Below are 19929 nucleotides of genomic sequence, written 5' to 3'. Positions count from 1 at the left end.
CTTCCCATTCAGTTTTCTCTCCCTTCCCCTATGATCTTCTATGCTATTTTTTATATTCCTCATATGAGTGAAGCCATATGATAATTGTCTTTCTGTGATTGACTTATTTCACTTAGTGTAATACCTTCCAGTTTCATCTATGTTGATGTAAATGGTATGATTTCATCCTTTCTGATGGCTGAGTAATATTCCATTGTATATATGTACTACATCTTTATCCATTCATCTGTTGATGGACATCTCAGCTCTTCCCATAGATTGGCTATTGTGGACATTGCTGCTATAAATATTGGGGCTAACACCCTATTTTTACCAAAGAAACTGAGACCCAGTGATATTAAATCATTTCTGTAATGGAACAGCTAAGACCAGAATTCAAGTTAGACTTTTTGCCATCCACAACATTGCCCCCACTGCATATTTATTGAACACCTTTTATATGCCCAGCACTGTGCAGGAAGAGACAACCCATAGAAGATCTGTAAAAAATGGTCTCTGCCCTTTAGAAGTATAATCTTTGAGCCCAAGACTAAAAAGCATGAATACCATGGGGAGATTTATTCAGTTAGTGAGCATCTATTATGCATCCAGTATGAGCTGGACATTGTGATAATGGACCGAGGGTTTTCTGTGCAATCATCTCCCTTCTCACCTGTATCTTATTGACCTTCAGAGCAGCATCAGTAGTAGTAATATTGGAATCCCATTTTACAGTTAAGAAAACTGCTGAGGGGCAGCCCGGTGGCACAGGGGTTTAGCGCCGCCTTCAGCCCAGGGTGGGATCCTCGAGACCGGGGATCTAGTCCCATGTCGGGCTCCCAGCATGGAGCCTGCTTCTCCCTCTGCCTGTGTCTCTGCCTCTCTCTCTCTGTGTGTGTGTGTGTGTCTCATGAATAAATAAATAAAATCTTTTACAAGAGAAAAAAAGAAAAGAAAAGAGAACTGCTGAAATGTTGAATACCTTGCCTAAGCTCACACAGCTAAGAGTGGAACATCTGTTCATAGAGGCTACACTCGGGCTGCATGGTACAGGCAGTGCGGACCAAGCCAGTGGAGCGTAAGAGCTTTAGTATGCTATATGGCACTGTAAAAACCCAGTTCCAAGGAACAAACTTTAACAAAGTTTGTATACTGTAACATTCCATCCCCTCCCAGCTCAGCCACCTGCATGGCACCATAACAACGTCCATACATAAGAAACAATAAGCATATTTTCAAGAGAGATGAAAGAAGCAAGAAGTTAACAGATCATCTGAATGTAGTGATCAGTTTTCCAGAACCAAACACCAGGGTACATGGGCTCACAAATTCATATGTACTGACAGGAACAATGGAATAGCATATTTAAAATCAGGACTGTTCTCAAAGATGAGAACATAATTTGTTTCTCTTGAAGTAAAAAAGGGGTTCAAAGATTTTGAGAAAATAGCACTGGTGGGTGTTGATCTTTTTTTCCAGAGTGGTTGGTTGGTGAGAAAAGTTACCAAATACCTGAGAGCTATCGTATATGCCAAAGATGGCAAAGAAGGAGCCAATGTATCAGATTAGGTATGAATCTTGAATTATATACTTTTAGCAAAAACAAGCACCCTCAATATTGAGTTTAGTAAAAACAAGCACGTTCCAAGTCTTAGTCCCAATCTACTTTTCCAGTCTTCCTCCCTGCTCCTTCCTTTCTGCCTCAACCAGACTGATGTCATCCCTTGTATCTTGCAGGCCCTTAACTGATATTTGTTGAAAGAGAGAGGGGACCTAGGTGGCTCAATGGTTGAGCGTCTGCCTTCGGCTTGGGGCGTGATCCCGGGGTCCTGGGATCAAGTCCCACATTGGGCTCCCCACAGTGAGCCTGCTTCTCCCTCTGCCTGTATCTCTGCCTCTCTCTGTGTGTCTCTCATGAATAAATAAATAAAACACTTAAAAGAGAGAGAGAGAGAGAGAGAGAGAGAGGGGGGAATAAAGGAACAGAGAAGGGAAATAAAATGGTCAATAATCAAGACTTAAATGGACTCCTACTATCTCCCTGCTGTACACAATCCTACTCTACAGAAAGGATCTGACAATCTCAGATCTAAGTGTCATCGAACGTGACCAGAAGAAGCTTCTAACTAATCTAGAGTAGTGGTTTTCTGCCTTGGCTGCACATCAGAATCACTCAGAGTTTTCAAAAAACACTAATGTGCAGGCCCCACCCCTGGAACATCTGATTCAATTGAACCGGAGGGACACCCAAGCCATGATGCTTTATTTCTAATGTGCAGACAGGGTTGCCCGTTTCTGGCACAGTCTGGTCCCATCAGAGGTCCAGAGAGTTGATGTCATGTCTCCATGGCCAGAGAACTGGTAGGTGACAGAGTCAGGAGATAAACTCGCAGCATTACTGGGTCACTCTAGGCTTTTCACAGCTCTTGATGTCATGAAATCCTTCTCTCTCAAATTTCTCAGACTTCAGTTTTTCTCATTCCTATATTCATTTAACAAATAGTTATTAGGCACCTACCATGTGCCAGGTGCCAGGTATGCAGCAGTGAGCAAAACAGCCAGTTTGGGTCTTGACCTCAGGAGGAAGAGTCCTCATACCCGGACATCTTTCCCAATTTGGATCATTCAGTCTCCAGGTCTCTACTTAGATTGTGAATTTCTTGGGACTAGGAGCCATGATATTCATCTCTGGAGCTGCAGAGCCTAGCACACTACCCAGTACAAAGGCAGATTTGATAAAAGTTTGACAGAGAAACAAATACAAATGATTTCTAAATCCCCATATGTGGAATAAAGAAAACAGAAAAGTGTCAAGATCACTTTTATTAGTCAAGACATTTTTTTCAATCCTATGTCATAGAAATCTAACTTAAATTTTCCCAGTCAAGAGAGATCATTTACTTGCTCATTAGTGGCAAAGGCAAGTGTACAGAATCCCAGAGCTCAAACCATGTCATTAGGGCTCAAACTCTCTTGGTGGTTCCCTGTGGCTCAGTTTGTGTCATCTTGGCTTCATTCTTAATTCAGGGCCTCTCCACGTGACAGGCAAGATGCTCCTCCAGTATTCCCAGGTTTGTATCCTCTGATTTTAGCAATCCAAGCACAGACTTGGAGGGCCCAATGTGCCCGTCCCTGAACCAAACACTACGTGGTTCAAACATTTCCTCCATGCTCTCTGAGTATCTACTATGTGCCAGTCCTTGTGCAAACAAGGAGGCTGTCAGTGAACACTTGGAGAGAGAGGGGGATGGATGGGTGGGGGATGGAGGTGGATGGACTGATGGATGGATGGGTGGATGGATGGAAGGTTGATGGATGGGTGGATGGATGGAAGGTTGATGACGCAGCTAGATGCGTGGATGGATGGATGGATGGATGGGTAGATGACGGATGGTGGACGGATATCACTACTGTCCAATGGCTGCACCCAGAGCAGCCTGGGACTCCCTTGTCACCCTTCTCACCAGTTTGTCACTTCACTTTCAAAAAGCCTTCTCCTTGCCCACAGAGCCATCAGATGGTCTCTACTGGTCCTCGGGCAGCAGCCACAGCCGGTCCTTCCCCTCCCTCCTGCCATCCAGCAACCAGCCGAGTCTGGAATCAATACTAGTAAACTGGGTGTGAACGGAAGCAGACAGCTCATTATTTGCCATTATTTACTTCTGAGTGTGTGCACTCCCGCCGCTTCCCCTTCCCTGTCTCTCCTCCTTCCTTCCCGCTTCTTGGGAACCGGCTCCGGCGCGGGACGGCTCATCTGCATTTGGCCGCGAGGACCTGCGCGGGGAGGGCCGAGGCGGGAGGGCGCCGCACCGCGCTGTGGCGCCGCAGCCTGGGAGCCCGTGCGCGGCCCGAGCGGCCCAGGGATCGCCCAAGAAGCCAAACACAAAGGAATATGATTTCATTTATACGAAATTCAAAAACAGACAAATTGTTGCAGTTGACCTTGACTGCAGCTTTGTGAGACTCTGAAACAGAGGGCCATTTTTCCATGTCATTAAAACTAATCTACTGTGGGGCACCTGGGTGGCTCAGTTGGTTAAGCGTCTGACTCTTGACATCAGCTCAGGTTATGATCTCGAGGTCGTAAGATTGAGCCCCACGTCAGGCTCTGTGCTAAGTGAGGAGATTCTCTCCTTCTCCCTCTGCCCTTCCTATCCCTCCTCAACTCCTCTCACACTCACTCTCTCTCTCTCTCTCTCTCGCTGTCTCTCTCTCTCAAAAAAAAAATAATCTGTGATAAAATAAGACTACGGGTGGGGTGTGGGACTGGCAGGGAGACAAGGGCATGAAGTAACTTCATCAGATGAGAGAAAGGTTCTATCATTGTGGATGGCAGTGAAAACAGGCATATATAGTTCTCACACTCCATTGACCTGGACACTTAAGATTTGGGCACTCTACCATGTATGAATTATGTTCATTTTTTAAAAATCACCCATCATTACATAATGTGCAGAAAAGTACCACTATATTTTCACTTACTCTATTCATATACAGATCTATTTTCCTAATCATGGTTAAATGTTGTATACAGTTCTTTTTCCCTTAACATCATTTTTGCTCATTTGCTAATGTCTTTAAAATTCTTTGAAAAGCATGCCTTTTAATAGGCGTAATAGGTTATCATAAAGATGCTTCATGATGTGCCTCACCATTTTCCTGTTGCTGGACAGGTATATCATTTCCAATTTTTCATTTTATAAATGGCAATGTCATGACAAACATAAATGGAAAGGTATAGATACTGAAGTTTTTTTACATTAAAAAAGTAGTTTAAGAGCAGGTACTCTGGAGGCCAGACTATCCATGAGTTTGAATTTCAGGCCCACCACTTACATTTTGTGAACAAGGCAAGTTATTTAATCTTTCTCTGCTTCAGGGCACCTGGGTGGCTCAGTTGGTTAAGCATCTGACTCTTGATTTTGGCTCAGGTCATGAACTCAGGGTCATGAGATTGAGCTCTACAGCGGGCTCCTTGCTGAGTGTGGAGATTACTTAAGATTCTATCCCTCTCCCTCTGCCCCGCCCACACAGCTCTCTCCTTCTCTAAATGATAAATAAGAACCTTTCTCTTTTAAATTTCCTCATTGGAAGTGTCGATATTAAGAGTAACTCCCCTCACTACATTGTTGTGAGGTTAAATGGGGTCTTAGTTGTAAAGCACTTAGAACAATGCCTGGCATTTAGTAAGCCCTCAAAAAGTGTTAGCTATTATTTACAATATTGTTTGAGGAAAGACCTACAATTGGACTTAGAACAATGGATGTGGCAAACAAAGTAGAAAGAAATTATTGTTGGAGGACTGGAGGAGCCCGGAGAGGGTTACTAATCTGCTCCCAAAGTCTGTGTTTGGGTTGGCAGAGTCTAGACCAGGGATGGCATATTCCATATTTGCCATCCCTTGACCTCTGCAGACAGCACTCTTCTGTTATCACGCCATTCCCATAGAGCCTAAATATAACCTTGTACTCCCTTTCATCCTCCAGCTTCCCTCGTAGAACAATCGTTCCCAACCCTGGTACATATTGGGGTCACTGAGAGGTGTAGGTAGACTTCCAAGATAGCCCCAGTGATCCCCACCTTTGGCAGGCATGCCCTTATGAATCCACTCCCTCCGAGTGTGGGCTGGACCTAGTGGCTTGTTTGTAATGAACAGAATATGGCATAGGCAATGGAATGTCATTTCCATGAATGGGTTAGAAACAACTGTGACTTCCGTCTTGCTAGCAGATTCTTTCTCATGCACTTTAATGAAGGAAGTTTCTGTGTTGGAGAGGCCCAAGTGCTAAGAACTGAGAGTGGCCTCCAGCCAACAGCCAAGAAGAAACTTGAGACCCTCAGTGCAGGTGCCTATAAGGTAGTGAGTAAGCTTGAAAACAGATCCTGTTTTTTGGACCTTGACTGCAGTCTTCTGGGAGACCCTGAACCAAGACCTAGACAGCAACTTAGTGGGAGACTGTGAAGCAGAGGATATATAGAATATAGAAACTGTGAGATAATAAGTATATGGGTTTTTTTTAATTTAATTAATTAATTAATTAATTAATTAATTTATTTATTTATTTGAGAGAAAGAGAGAGAGCATGAGCAGAGGGAGGGGCAGAGGGAGAAGCAGACTCCCTATTGATCATGAAGCCCAATGTGGGGCTCAATCCCGAGACCCCAGGATCATGACCTGAGCTGAAGGCAGATGCTTAGCTGACTGAACCACCCAGGTGCCCCAGATATGTGTTGTTTCAAGCCACTAAGAGCTAGGGCAATTTGTTGCCCAGCAATAGATTAAAACAAGTGGGAAAGAGGGGCTTGAAAAAAAAATAGTAATGTTAGCTAAATCAGAATCTCTAAGGTTAGAACCCAATCATTGGTAGTTTTTAAGTTTCTCTAGGTGATTCTAAAACATAGCCAGAGTCTGCTGACTGAGCTTCTTCTCAAACTTTATTTTTTTTTTTATTTATTTATGATAGTCACACAGAGAGAGAGAGAGGCAGAGACACAGGCAGAGAGAGAAGCAGGCTCCATGCACCGGGAGCCCGACGTGGGATTCGATCCTGGGTCTCCAGGATCGTGCCCTGGGCCAAAGGCAGGCGCCAAACCGCTGTGCCACCCAGGGATCCCCTTCTTCTCAAACTTTAAAATGCATAGGAATCACAAAAGTATTTTGTCAAAACATAGATCTAGAGTGGGGCTCAAGGTTTTGCATTTCCAACAAGGTCCAGTTTATGATGATACCAACGATTCCTAGACCATCCCAAGTAACAGGGGTTCAGGGACTCCATGCAAAAGCCAAGAGAAGATTGGACCACATGGATGGCTCCAGAAACAGTGAGCAGCAGGGGGATGTGAGGCATTTAAAGGAATACTTCTCAGGTCTTGGCAATTATCTGGGTGTGGAGGGTGACACCAAGGTGACAGCCTCCTCAAGTTTTCAAGTCCAGAGGGTTGGGAAGAAGCTGATGTTTTTTGGTGAGATGAAAAAAAATCTAAAAAGTAGAAGCCTATTTAGGAGGAAAAACAAGTGATGGAAGTAACCTGATAAGGGATGATCAGGATGGAATTTGCGGGACCCAGTACAAAATGAACAGGTAGGGGCCCTCATTCAAAAATTATTAAGAATTTCAAGATCGTGGGCAGCCCTGGTGGCTCAGCAGTTTAGTGCCGGCCTTTGGCCTAGGGCGTGATTCTGGAGTCCTAGGATCAAGTCCCACATCGGGCTTCCGGCATGAAGCCTGCTCCTCCTTCTGCCTGTGTCTCTGCCTCTCTCGAAAGAGAAGGAACAAAGAAAGAGAGAAAGAGAGAAAGAAAGAAAGAAAGAAAGAAAGAAAGAAAGAAAGAAAGAAAGAAAGAAAGAAAGAAAGAAAGAAAGAAAAAGAAGAAAAGAAAGAGAGAAAGAAGAGAGAAAGAAAGAAAAAAAGAAAGAAAGAAAGAAAGAAAGAAAGAAAGAAAGAAAGAAAGAAAGAAAGAAAGAAAGAAAAAGAAAGAAAGAACTTCAAGATGGTGACAGCAGAGCTTTAATCCAAGAGTATGAGGATCTCTGAGCATGGGTCTTATACCCAGGAAATCAGCCCAGGGACATGTTAGTCAAAATCAAGACTTAATTACTCCAAGAAACCACATTTGATGCCCCTGTCACCCAATCTCCCGTCCCATCTGCGCTGGAGTGTGCCATACTCTATGCCTAAAACTCCTTCACACATTATCCTATAGCAAGGCATTGGTCTTGTTAGCTTCTGTGCCTCCATGACACTGGAAGCTGCCAAAAGGCAGAAAGAATGATTCCTTTGTTAACCTCTCCTCCTCAACCATTCTCACAGAAGACAGGGCATGGCTTGTATAAGTCCCCCAAGATCAGGAGATCCCCCATACCTGAGTCACCTGTCCAACACCTACCTCCTGGGGGTTCACACCCCACAAAGGCAGAGCTCTGCTGCTGTGAGTAGCTCAGCTGGTTTCCCCCTCCCTCCTGCCCTGGAGAAGGGCTTCTCCCAGATTGGCCACTCAGATAACAGGCTATAAATAGACTTTACAGGCTATGACTCTAAGAATATTTCTAAACAGTTATTGTTTGTAAAGTGTTTTATAGTCCCAATCAGAAAATAGCTGTCCCACCCCTGAGGGGTGGCACCTCCCCCACACCAATCATTTGACATTGATCGTGCCTGTTGACAGGTTGCTTACAGTGCTACCCTGGACACCCTCAGGCCAGCCCTCACTTGCCTTCAAAGGGTCTCAGGAGTCTCCTAGGCCACACATACAAACAAGGGTTCACAATCAGGGCACCCGGGTTGCTCAGTGGGTTAAGCATTTGCCTTCAGCTCAGGTCTTGATCCTGGAGTCTTGGGACCCAGTTCTGCTTCCGGCTCCCTGCTGAGCAGGGAACCTGCTTCTCTCTGTCCTCTGGCTCCCCCTGCTTGTGCTGTCTCTCTCTGTCAAATAAATAAATGAAATCTTTAAAAAACAAGCAAGGGTTCACAATCAATTTGCTGGAAAAATATACTAACACTGATTTACTAGGTCAACTTATCATCCTTCTCAGTACTTATGATCATGTCTTAGACTAAGAAACTGTCAAGAGGTTGAAAATAATGCCGTACATCCCGATCTACAAAATTAACATTGAATTTTACAAGCTACAACTTTGCACCTATGATTCTGGAATTATAGGTAAAAAGTGGGATATTGGCATCCTTCTCTCTGACTTTATACCTAAGGAAGAAAGACATATTTATTGTGAAGCAGGTATATGTCAGGTACTGTGCTGAGCACTTTACGTATTATGTCATTTGATAACATAGAGAAGCAGAATAATGGAGTCGTAAGTCTCATAAGCCAAACAGCCTGAGTGCAAGTTGAAGCTCTGGCAGTTACTAACTCTGTGCCTCAACTTCCTCATCTGTGAAATGGGTAGGAAGATACAGTCCTTTCCTCATGGGATTGATTATTTGCTTAAATGATTAAGTAAGTTCTTACTTCTGAGACACTTAGGACAGCACTGACTTTTCACTGTTAGTAACCTACCTGTACCCTGAAAACTTTGTGAGATAGTATGATTAATGCTCAATTTACAGATGAAGACTAGCACCTGGATGGTGTGGTGGGCTAAGCATCCCACCGTTGCTTTCAGCTCAGGTGGTGAGATGGAGCTCCGCATTGGGCTTCCTGCTCAGCAGGGTGTCTACTTGAGATTCTCTCTTCCCTGCTTTCTCTGCCCCTCACCCCTCTCTAAAATTAATTAATTAATTAATTAATTAATTAATTAATTAATTAAACATTTTACAGATAAAGTAACTGAAATTCAGAGGTGGGGCAATTTGCTCAAGGTCACAAAATTAATGATGCCTGTAGTTGGTATTTGAACTCAGGAATGCTCCCAGTGTTGAAATTCCTAGGATTATTTAACTCATGAACTCTTATCTTGTATCCCTACTGAAGATGCAGTGAAGAACAATAGACAAAGGTCCTTTGTGTTTTAGCTCAGGAGAAGAGGGGAGTCACCTAAACAACTAGACTTAAAAAGACAAAATAACAAAAAACAAGATTAAAAAAATCCTTTAAAAATGAAGGTGTCTGGGTGACTCAGTGGTTGAGCATCTGCCTTCCATTCAGGTTGTGATCCCGTGGGCCTGGGATCGAGTCCCACATCGGGCTCCTTGCAGGGAGTCTGCTTCTCCCTCTGCCTATGTATCTGCCTGTGTGTGTCTCTCATGAATAAATAAATAAAATCTTTTTAAAAAATAAAATAAAATCTGAAAAAATAAAAATGTAAAAACAAATGAATAAAAAGAAGATATCAAAAGATTATATCAGATAATGATTAGGCAACGAAGATAATAAAACAGACTGATGTCAACCAGCAAAAACAGAAGATAACCCAAATGTTCATAAGTGGGTGAATGAATATACCAACCGCAGATTAGCCCTTCAGTGAAATAACAAGAAATGGAACGCTGACTCATACAACAACATGAAAGAATCTCAAAATGATGCTGGGTAAGAACAACAACAACAACAACAAAACACTGCACGCTGTATGATTCTCTTTATACAACATTCTAGAGAATGCAAATGAATCTGCTGCCCTGACAAACACAATCCAATGGTTGCCCAGGGCTGAGGGCAGCGAGGAGGCTGGACAGGCTGCAAAGAGGAAATTTGGGAGTGATGGAAATATCTGTTTCTTGGTCGTGGTGGTTATTTCATGGGTGGATCCATATAATAAAACTCATCAAATCACCCAATGCCATTTTTCCGCATATCAATTAAACCTCAGTGGAGTTGGTTTTAAAATACAGGACAGGGATCCCTGGGTGGCACAGCAGTTTGGCGCCTGCCTTTGGCCCAGGGCGCGATCCTGGAGACCCGGAATCGAGTCCCACGTCGGGCTCGTGGTGCATGGAGCCTGCTTCTCCCTCTGCCTATGTCTCTGCCTCTCTCTCTCTCTCTCTCTCTCTCTCTCTCTATCATAAATAAATTTAAAAATTTTAAAAAAATACAGGAGAGTGGCTGTGAAGATCAGTAGGGCAGGGCTACTGGAAGCCTCTCAAAGAGAATGATGTTTGTGCTGAGATGAGAATGATGTTCAGGTTGTAAGAAGCCAGAGAAATCGAGTCCAAGGACAACCAAATATTTGTAAACCTTTGTGAACCAGGGGCAGGGAGAGGCTGACCCCTGATGCAAGGAGGTTCAGTGTCTAAAGAGAATTTAAAAATGAATTAAGGCCCACCTGAAAGTTTTTATCATCCCCAGGCACCAGCAATTCTAAACGACATCAGTGATAAAATGCTCTTCTGTGCTGGAGCAGATTGCTCCTATACCAGTGTTGTCTGTGATGGTCCACAAGATCAGAAAATTCTGTGGGGCATATGGTTCCCAGTAATTTTTGTTGAACATGGTGGTAAATTGTGATTTTAAAAATACAACTCATAAGCTTTGATCACGCATGTTTTACTTTAGCAGCACTCCTTCACAGGGCCCTGGCTTTGTGACTTTTTCATTGGCTTTTTTTGGAATTAGACTTGAACAGCCAGCACCCACCTGTACCTGTACCCAGGCCATCCGGGCACACCATGGTAATGTTGGACTCTGTGTGCCAACTAGCTCACGAAAGCCAGGTAGTTCAGGAAAACCATTTTGTTTGCTTGTCTAACTTTTATGTTTGTTTTGTTACATTTGATTGAAAATCTCCTGTGGATCATATTCTGATTAAGCACATGGCATCTGCTCCAGACCATGTACTCAATGCCTAACACTCCATTTTTTTTCTTTTTTTAATTTAAATTCGATTAGCCAACACATAGAACATCATTAGTTTCAGATGTAGAGTTCAGTAATTCATCAGTTGCACATAATACCCAGTGCTCATCACATACATGCCCTCCTTAATGCCCGTCATCCAGTTACCTCATCCCCCACCTGCCTCCCCTCCAGCAACTCCAGTTTGTTTCCCATAGTTAAGAGGCTCTCATGGTTTGTCTTCCTCTGATTTCTTCCCATTCAGTTTTCTCTCCCTTCCCCTATGATCTTCTATGCTATTTTTTATATTCCTCATATGAGTGAAGCCATATGATAATTGTCTTTCTGTGATTGACTTATTTCACTTAGTGTAATACCTTCCAGTTTCATCTATGTTGATGTAAATGGTATGATTTCATCCTTTCTGATGGCTGAGTAATATTCCATTGTATATATGTACTACATCTTTATCCATTCATCTGTTGATGGACATCTCAGCTCTTCCCATAGATTGGCTATTGTGGACATTGCTGCTATAAATATTGGGGCTAACACCCTATTTTTACCAAAGAAACTGAGACCCAGTGATATTAAATCATTTCTGTAATGGAACAGCTAAGACCAGAATTCAAGTTAGACTTTTTGCCATCCACAACATTGCCCCCACTGCATATTTATTGAACACCTTTTATATGCCCAGCACTGTGCAGGAAGAGACAACCCATAGAAGATCTGTAAAAAATGGTCTCTGCCCTTTAGAAGTATAATCTTTGAGCCCAAGACTAAAAAGCATGAATACCATGGGGAGATTTATTCAGTTAGTGAGCATCTATTATGCATCCAGTATGAGCTGGACATTGTGATAATGGACCGAGGGTTTTCTGTGCAATCATCTCCCTTCTCACCTGTATCTTATTGACCTTCAGAGCAGCATCAGTAGTAGTAATATTGGAATCCCATTTTACAGTTAAGAAAACTGCTGAGGGGCAGCCCGGTGGCACAGGGGTTTAGCGCCGCCTTCAGCCCAGGGTGGGATCCTCGAGACCGGGGATCTAGTCCCATGTCGGGCTCCCAGCATGGAGCCTGCTTCTCCCTCTGCCTGTGTCTCTGCCTCTCTCTCTCTGTGTGTGTGTGTGTGTCTCATGAATAAATAAATAAAATCTTTTACAAGAGAAAAAAAGAAAAGAAAAGAGAACTGCTGAAATGTTGAATACCTTGCCTAAGCTCACACAGCTAAGAGTGGAACATCTGTTCATAGAGGCTACACTCGGGCTGCATGGTACAGGCAGTGCGGACCAAGCCAGTGGAGCGTAAGAGCTTTAGTATGCTATATGGCACTGTAAAAACCCAGTTCCAAGGAACAAACTTTAACAAAGTTTGTATACTGTAACATTCCATCCCCTCCCAGCTCAGCCACCTGCATGGCACCATAACAACGTCCATACATAAGAAACAATAAGCATATTTTCAAGAGAGATGAAAGAAGCAAGAAGTTAACAGATCATCTGAATGTAGTGATCAGTTTTCCAGAACCAAACACCAGGGTACATGGGCTCACAAATTCATATGTACTGACAGGAACAATGGAATAGCATATTTAAAATCAGGACTGTTCTCAAAGATGAGAACATAATTTGTTTCTCTTGAAGTAAAAAAGGGGTTCAAAGATTTTGAGAAAATAGCACTGGTGGGTGTTGATCTTTTTTTCCAGAGTGGTTGGTTGGTGAGAAAAGTTACCAAATACCTGAGAGCTATCGTATATGCCAAAGATGGCAAAGAAGGAGCCAATGTATCAGATTAGGTATGAATCTTGAATTATATACTTTTAGCAAAAACAAGCACCCTCAATATTGAGTTTAGTAAAAACAAGCACGTTCCAAGTCTTAGTCCCAATCTACTTTTCCAGTCTTCCTCCCTGCTCCTTCCTTTCTGCCTCAACCAGACTGATGTCATCCCTTGTATCTTGCAGGCCCTTAACTGATATTTGTTGAAAGAGAGAGGGGACCTAGGTGGCTCAATGGTTGAGCGTCTGCCTTCGGCTTGGGGCGTGATCCCGGGGTCCTGGGATCAAGTCCCACATTGGGCTCCCCACAGTGAGCCTGCTTCTCCCTCTGCCTGTATCTCTGCCTCTCTCTGTGTGTCTCTCATGAATAAATAAATAAAACACTTAAAAGAGAGAGAGAGAGAGAGAGAGAGAGAGGGGGGAATAAAGGAACAGAGAAGGGAAATAAAATGGTCAATAATCAAGACTTAAATGGACTCCTACTATCTCCCTGCTGTACACAATCCTACTCTACAGAAAGGATCTGACAATCTCAGATCTAAGTGTCATCGAACGTGACCAGAAGAAGCTTCTAACTAATCTAGAGTAGTGGTTTTCTGCCTTGGCTGCACATCAGAATCACTCAGAGTTTTCAAAAAACACTAATGTGCAGGCCCCACCCCTGGAACATCTGATTCAATTGAACCGGAGGGACACCCAAGCCATGATGCTTTATTTCTAATGTGCAGACAGGGTTGCCCGTTTCTGGCACAGTCTGGTCCCATCAGAGGTCCAGAGAGTTGATGTCATGTCTCCATGGCCAGAGAACTGGTAGGTGACAGAGTCAGGAGATAAACTCGCAGCATTACTGGGTCACTCTAGGCTTTTCACAGCTCTTGATGTCATGAAATCCTTCTCTCTCAAATTTCTCAGACTTCAGTTTTTCTCATTCCTATATTCATTTAACAAATAGTTATTAGGCACCTACCATGTGCCAGGTGCCAGGTATGCAGCAGTGAGCAAAACAGCCAGTTTGGGTCTTGACCTCAGGAGGAAGAGTCCTCATACCCGGACATCTTTCCCAATTTGGATCATTCAGTCTCCAGGTCTCTACTTAGATTGTGAATTTCTTGGGACTAGGAGCCATGATATTCATCTCTGGAGCTGCAGAGCCTAGCACACTACCCAGTACAAAGGCAGATTTGATAAAAGTTTGACAGAGAAACAAATACAAATGATTTCTAAATCCCCATATGTGGAATAAAGAAAACAGAAAAGTGTCAAGATCACTTTTATTAGTCAAGACATTTTTTTCAATCCTATGTCATAGAAATCTAACTTAAATTTTCCCAGTCAAGAGAGATCATTTACTTGCTCATTAGTGGCAAAGGCAAGTGTACAGAATCCCAGAGCTCAAACCATGTCATTAGGGCTCAAACTCTCTTGGTGGTTCCCTGTGGCTCAGTTTGTGTCATCTTGGCTTCATTCTTAATTCAGGGCCTCTCCACGTGACAGGCAAGATGCTCCTCCAGTATTCCCAGGTTTGTATCCTCTGATTTTAGCAATCCAAGCACAGACTTGGAGGGCCCAATGTGCCCGTCCCTGAACCAAACACTACGTGGTTCAAACATTTCCTCCATGCTCTCTGAGTATCTACTATGTGCCAGTCCTTGTGCAAACAAGGAGGCTGTCAGTGAACACTTGGAGAGAGAGGGGGATGGATGGGTGGGGGATGGAGGTGGATGGACTGATGGATGGATGGGTGGATGGATGGAAGGTTGATGGATGGGTGGATGGATGGAAGGTTGATGACGCAGCTAGATGCGTGGATGGATGGATGGATGGATGGGTAGATGACGGATGGTGGACGGATATCACTACTGTCCAATGGCTGCACCCAGAGCAGCCTGGGACTCCCTTGTCACCCTTCTCACCAGTTTGTCACTTCACTTTCAAAAAGCCTTCTCCTTGCCCACAGAGCCATCAGATGGTCTCTACTGGTCCTCGGGCAGCAGCCACAGCCGGTCCTTCCCCTCCCTCCTGCCATCCAGCAACCAGCCGAGTCTGGAATCAATACTAGTAAACTGGGTGTGAACGGAAGCAGACAGCTCATTATTTGCCATTATTTACTTCTGAGTGTGTGCACTCCCGCCGCTTCCCCTTCCCTGTCTCTCCTCCTTCCTTCCCGCTTCTTGGGAACCGGCTCCGGCGCGGGACGGCTCATCTGCATTTGGCCGCGAGGACCTGCGCGGGGAGGGCCGAGGCGGGAGGGCGCCGCACCGCGCTGTGGCGCCGCAGCCTGGGAGCCCGTGCGCGGCCCGAGCGGCCCAGGGATCGCCCATGAGGCCTCCGCCGCGCGGGACTAGGCAGCCCTGCGGCTCGGCCCTGGGGCTCCTCGCCCTCTGCCTGGCGGCGGCGCGGGCTCTGCAAGGTAAGCGCGGGGCGGCGGGGGGCGGCGGGGGGCCCGGGGGGCTCGGGGCGCGGCGGGGGGCGGCGGGGGGCGGCGGGGGGCTCGGGGGCGCGGCGGGGGGCGGCGGGGGGCGGCGGGGGGCCCGGGGGGCTCGGGGCGCGGCGGGGGGCGTGGGGGGCCCGGGGAGCTCCGGGGGCGGCGGGGGGCCCGGGGGGCTCGGGGCGCGGCGGGGCTCGGGCGGCCGCAGGGGGCGGGAGGCTCGGGGGTGAGGCTCGGCCCCGGGAGCCAGGGAGCGGCGGCGGGGCGCGGGGAGCGGGCGGCGGGGCGCGGGGAGCGGGCGGCGGAGCCCTGGGGGCGCACGGAGCTGCGGGCGGGTCCCCGGCGTCGCGGGCGGCGGCCACCGGCCCTCGCCCACTCGGGCCCCGGCGAGGGGTGGGCGCGTTCCCTGCGGCGCGGACGGCGGCGGGGGCACCCGGCCGAGCGGAGATTCTCCGCCCGCGCCCCGGGGCGCTCCGAGGTGCCCGCGCTGGCCCCGCGCGGCCGGGCGTTCTCAGAGCCGGAAGCCGGCGGGGAGATAACCTCCTTTGCAGTATTTTGTTTCTTTTTCCTGGAATAACGAGGACTGCGGCCGAGGCGTCCCCGACCCCAAGGGCACGCGGGCCCCGCTCCGACGGTGGGGACCCCTCGCCCTCCGCGGGCTTCCCCGGTCACCCAGATGAACCCGCAGCCACCTCTCTTGAAGAAAGGGTTCTGGGGGTTCGGGTCGGGTACCGGGGCCTGGGCTCCTTAGGCTGGAGGTGTCCTCGCACCGTGCACCGAGGGGCGGGCCGGCGGGTTGGCCCTAGAGCATCCCTGTTTGGAGGAGTCTGCGCAAACTCCCGACGACACAAACCACAGACTGTAACAGTTTAACCTTCTCATCTCATCCGGAACATTATTGTCCTCCCCATTTTGCAGATTAGTCCATTGAGATTTAGAGTAACTGGTGCAGGGCCATTGAAGGTGGGAGCACCTGCAGTAAAAGCCAGCACAATTAAGAGCCTGTGCATTCACCATCCCTCAGCCTTTACAAGGCTTCTGTCTTCGAATCCACAAGGCATTTCTGTAAGTGCCACTCTATCACTTTTCACTGTTTCACAAGTGAGGAAACCGAGGCACGCAGAGGTTTTTGCTTGTACAGTCACCAGATACTCAGTCCAGACCCGGGCAATCTCGCTCTGGACCCTTTACACTGCTCTGGCTAGAGCCCTACTTTGGAGACTGCAAACCTCAGAAACCTAGAAAGATTGGGATAGATCATGGACACTTCTGGAGGCCTGTTGAGAAAGAAATAACTGGCTGTTAGTCCTTCGGGTAGGTCGGTGTGTCTGGCGTTGCAGTGAGCTTTTCAGTTGTTTTTCAGCCCTCCAACACGTTTCCACCTGCCATTCTTATACAACATCTGTGCAGATGTTCCTGACACTCTGGGCCAGCCATTTGCCACAGTGCATAATTCATTCATTCCCATTGCTGGCACCCTCGGCCTGTAGGAAGCAGGCCACAGTGGGGGAACCTAGTTCACAGTCGTGCCCTTAGAGAGCAAACAAGAGCACCAGCTTGCAGTGCTGAGCCCTGAGAGGCCGCAGGTGCTAATGTTCTGGGAGCCCCAGACGTTCAGAACCTGGCATAGAGAACTGGCCCGCTGAGTCATTCATGGCCCAGTCCCCAGGAGAACAGGGGAACAGAGAGCAGGCTGAGTCTGGGTGTGGGGAGGGAGTGGGTAGGCCAGGAGCTGTGCGGTCAGGGCTCCGCTGGGGATGGGACGGGTGGGAGGGGGAGGGAGAGTCAGTGTAGGAGGAATCTCACTGAAGCCCCTGGAGAGGCCCAGATCCATTACTCCAAGACAAGGCCCTACTGGTCACCTGGTGCTGCCGTCTGTGTGGCTCACATTTACTGAGCACCTATTAAGCATCGAGCTCTTCACTGGCCCTTGACGAAACAGAGACATACGAGCTGAGGTCTCTCTCTGCACTGTCATTTTAGATGTATATACGGTGGGTTTGTATACATATAAACGTACTCAGCAAAAAAAAAAAAAAATGGTGCAATATGCTGTACTCGTTATTCAGAAACCTAGTGTTTACACCACTTTCTTTTCAACTCTACCCACGTTGAGAAGCAGAGATCTTGCTCATTGCTCTTGGCTGCTATAACTGTGTCATCCTATAAATATTCTGCTTTGTACTTAGCCAGCCCTGTCCTGCTAGACATTTGAGCTTTCAGTGTTCAGCCCCCACTCAGGTGAGAGCAGCCCCCCTACCACAGGATGACAAGTACAATGGCTAGTGATATGCACATCATATGGACAACATGGCATGCCTTGCACACACACTTCCTTTCCACAGGGGTAGTGCTCAAAAAAATTATTGGAGGATTAAATGAAGCTATTGAGGGAGTGGTGAGGGCTTTCAAACAGAAAATCATCCAGATTTCTTAATTTCTGATCTCCAAGAGAGATCTTTTTTTTTTTAATTTTTTTTTATGATAGTCACGGGGGGGTGGGCAGAGACACAGGCAGAGGGAGAAGCAGGCTCCATGCACCGGGAGCCCGACATGGGATTCGATCCTGGGTCTCCAGGATCGCGCCCTGGGCCAAAGGCAGGCGCCAAACCGCTGCACCACCCAGGGATCCCTCCAAGAGAGATCTGATATAGTCTATGCTGGTCTGGGATGGGGCTACAGTCAGGAGACCCTCCTTTCTCCATTAATTATCACGAGGACCTAAGGACACCTATATATTTCATTCCCTATAAAACTTTTTCTTTAACATTTATTATTATGTACTTATTTACTTATGCATACTTGGCATACAATATTATACTACCTTAAAGTGTACACCATATTGATTAGATAATTCTATATATTACTCAGTGCTCATCAAGATAAGTATAGTCACCAAGAACATTGTTAAATGATTGAGGGCAGCTGGGTGGTTCACTTGGTTGAGGGACCCACTCTTGATTTTGGCTCAGGTTATAATCTCAGATCAAGCCCTGTGTGAAGCTCTCTGCTCAGGGTGGAGTCTACTTGAGATTCTCTCTCCCTCTCACTATCCCTCTGTGCCTCCCCTGGCTTATTTGTGCTCTCTTTAAAAAAATAAATAAAATCATAATTTATTTTTATTTTTATTTTTTTACTATTATTATTTTTTTTTTTTAGAGAGAGAGAGAGGCAGAGACACAGGCAGAGGGAGAAGCAGGCTCCATGAAGGGAGCCTGATATGGGACTCGATCCTGGGTCTCCGGGATCATGCCCTGGACTGAAGGTGGTGCTAAACTGCTGAGCTATCCGGGCTGCCCTAAAAACATTTTTTGAATGACTGACTGTGTATCCTATGCTGTACTTTTTCATCTCCATATTGTATTTATTTTGTAACTGAAAGTTTATACCTTTGCATCCTGTTTACCCATCCTCTCACCCACCTCCCCTCTGGCAACTACCAGTTCTCTGTATATAAGAATCTGTTTCTGCTTGTTTATTTGTTCATTGGTTTTGTTTTTTAGACTCCACATTTAAGTGAAGTAATATGGTATTTGTGTTATCCATGTCTTATTTCACTTAGCATAATTCCCCCTAGGTATGGCCCATGTTGTCAGAAATGGCAAGGTGTCATTCTTTTTTATGGCCTAGTAATACTCTATTGTGTGTGTGTGTGTGTGTGTGTGTGTATACACACACCTCATCTTCTTTATCCATCCCTCAGTCAATGAACACTTGGGTTGCTTCTTTGCTATTGTAAATAATGCTGCAGTAAACAAAGGAGTACATGTATCTTTTCAAATTAGTGCCTTTGTTTTCTTTGGATAAATATCCAGCAGTGGAATTACTGGATCGTATGATAGTTCTATTTTTAATTTTGGGGGGAACCTCCATACTATTTTCCACAGTGGCTGCACCAGTTTACATTCCCACCAGCAGTACATGAGGGTTACCTTTTCTCCATTCTCACCAACACTTGTTATTTCTTGTCTTTCTGATAGTAGTTATTCTAACCTGCGCAAAGCTCAATGTCTAGCTCATTGTGGTTCTGATTTGCATTTCCCTAATGATTGGTGATGCTGAGCATCTTTTCATGTGTCTGTTGGCCATCTGTATGTCTTTGGAAAAATGGCTAGTCAGATATTCTGCCCATTTTTAAATCAGGTTGTTTGGGTTTTTTTGGTGTTGGAATTGTAGAAGTTCTTTATGTATCTTGGATATTAACCCCTTATCAGATATATCATTTGTAAATATCTTCAATAGGTTACCTTTTTGTTTTGATGGTTTCCTTTGCTGTGCAAATGCTTTGTATTTCGGTGTAGTCCTGATTATTTTTGCTTTTGTTCCCCTTGCCTGAGGAGACATATCTAGAAAAATGTTGCTAAGGCTAATGTCAAAGAGATTACTGCCTGTTTTCTTTTAGGAGTTTTATCAATTCAGGTTTCACAGTTAGGTCTTTAATCCATTTCAGTTAATTTGTGTGTGTGATGTAAGCAAGGGGTTCAGTTTTCCCCACATCATTTATTGAAGA

General features: G+C 45.7%; 1 protein-coding gene across 1 annotated transcript in view; it reads left to right on the top strand.

Annotated features, from left to right (window-relative positions):
- The first annotated feature begins 15133 nt into the window (after positions 1-15133).
- Positions 15134-19929, top strand: part of VSTM5 (V-set and transmembrane domain containing 5) — a 32274-nt gene continuing 27478 nt past the window's right edge. The window contains exon 1 of the mRNA XM_055320317.1: positions 15134-15401. Within this exon, the coding sequence (XP_055176292.1) occupies positions 15311-15401 (91 nt within the window). The 5' untranslated portion in view covers positions 15134-15310. The remainder of the gene's footprint in view (positions 15402-19929) is intronic.

The sequence above is a fragment of the Nyctereutes procyonoides genome, unplaced genomic scaffold (genome assembly GCF_905146905.1).
Source record: "Nyctereutes procyonoides isolate TBG_1078 unplaced genomic scaffold, NYPRO_anot_genome, whole genome shotgun sequence".
In the NCBI taxonomy this organism is placed as follows: domain Eukaryota; kingdom Metazoa; phylum Chordata; class Mammalia; order Carnivora; family Canidae; genus Nyctereutes; species Nyctereutes procyonoides.
Note: the sequence above shows the minus strand (reverse complement) of the source record. Positions and strands in the feature narration are given on the sequence as shown.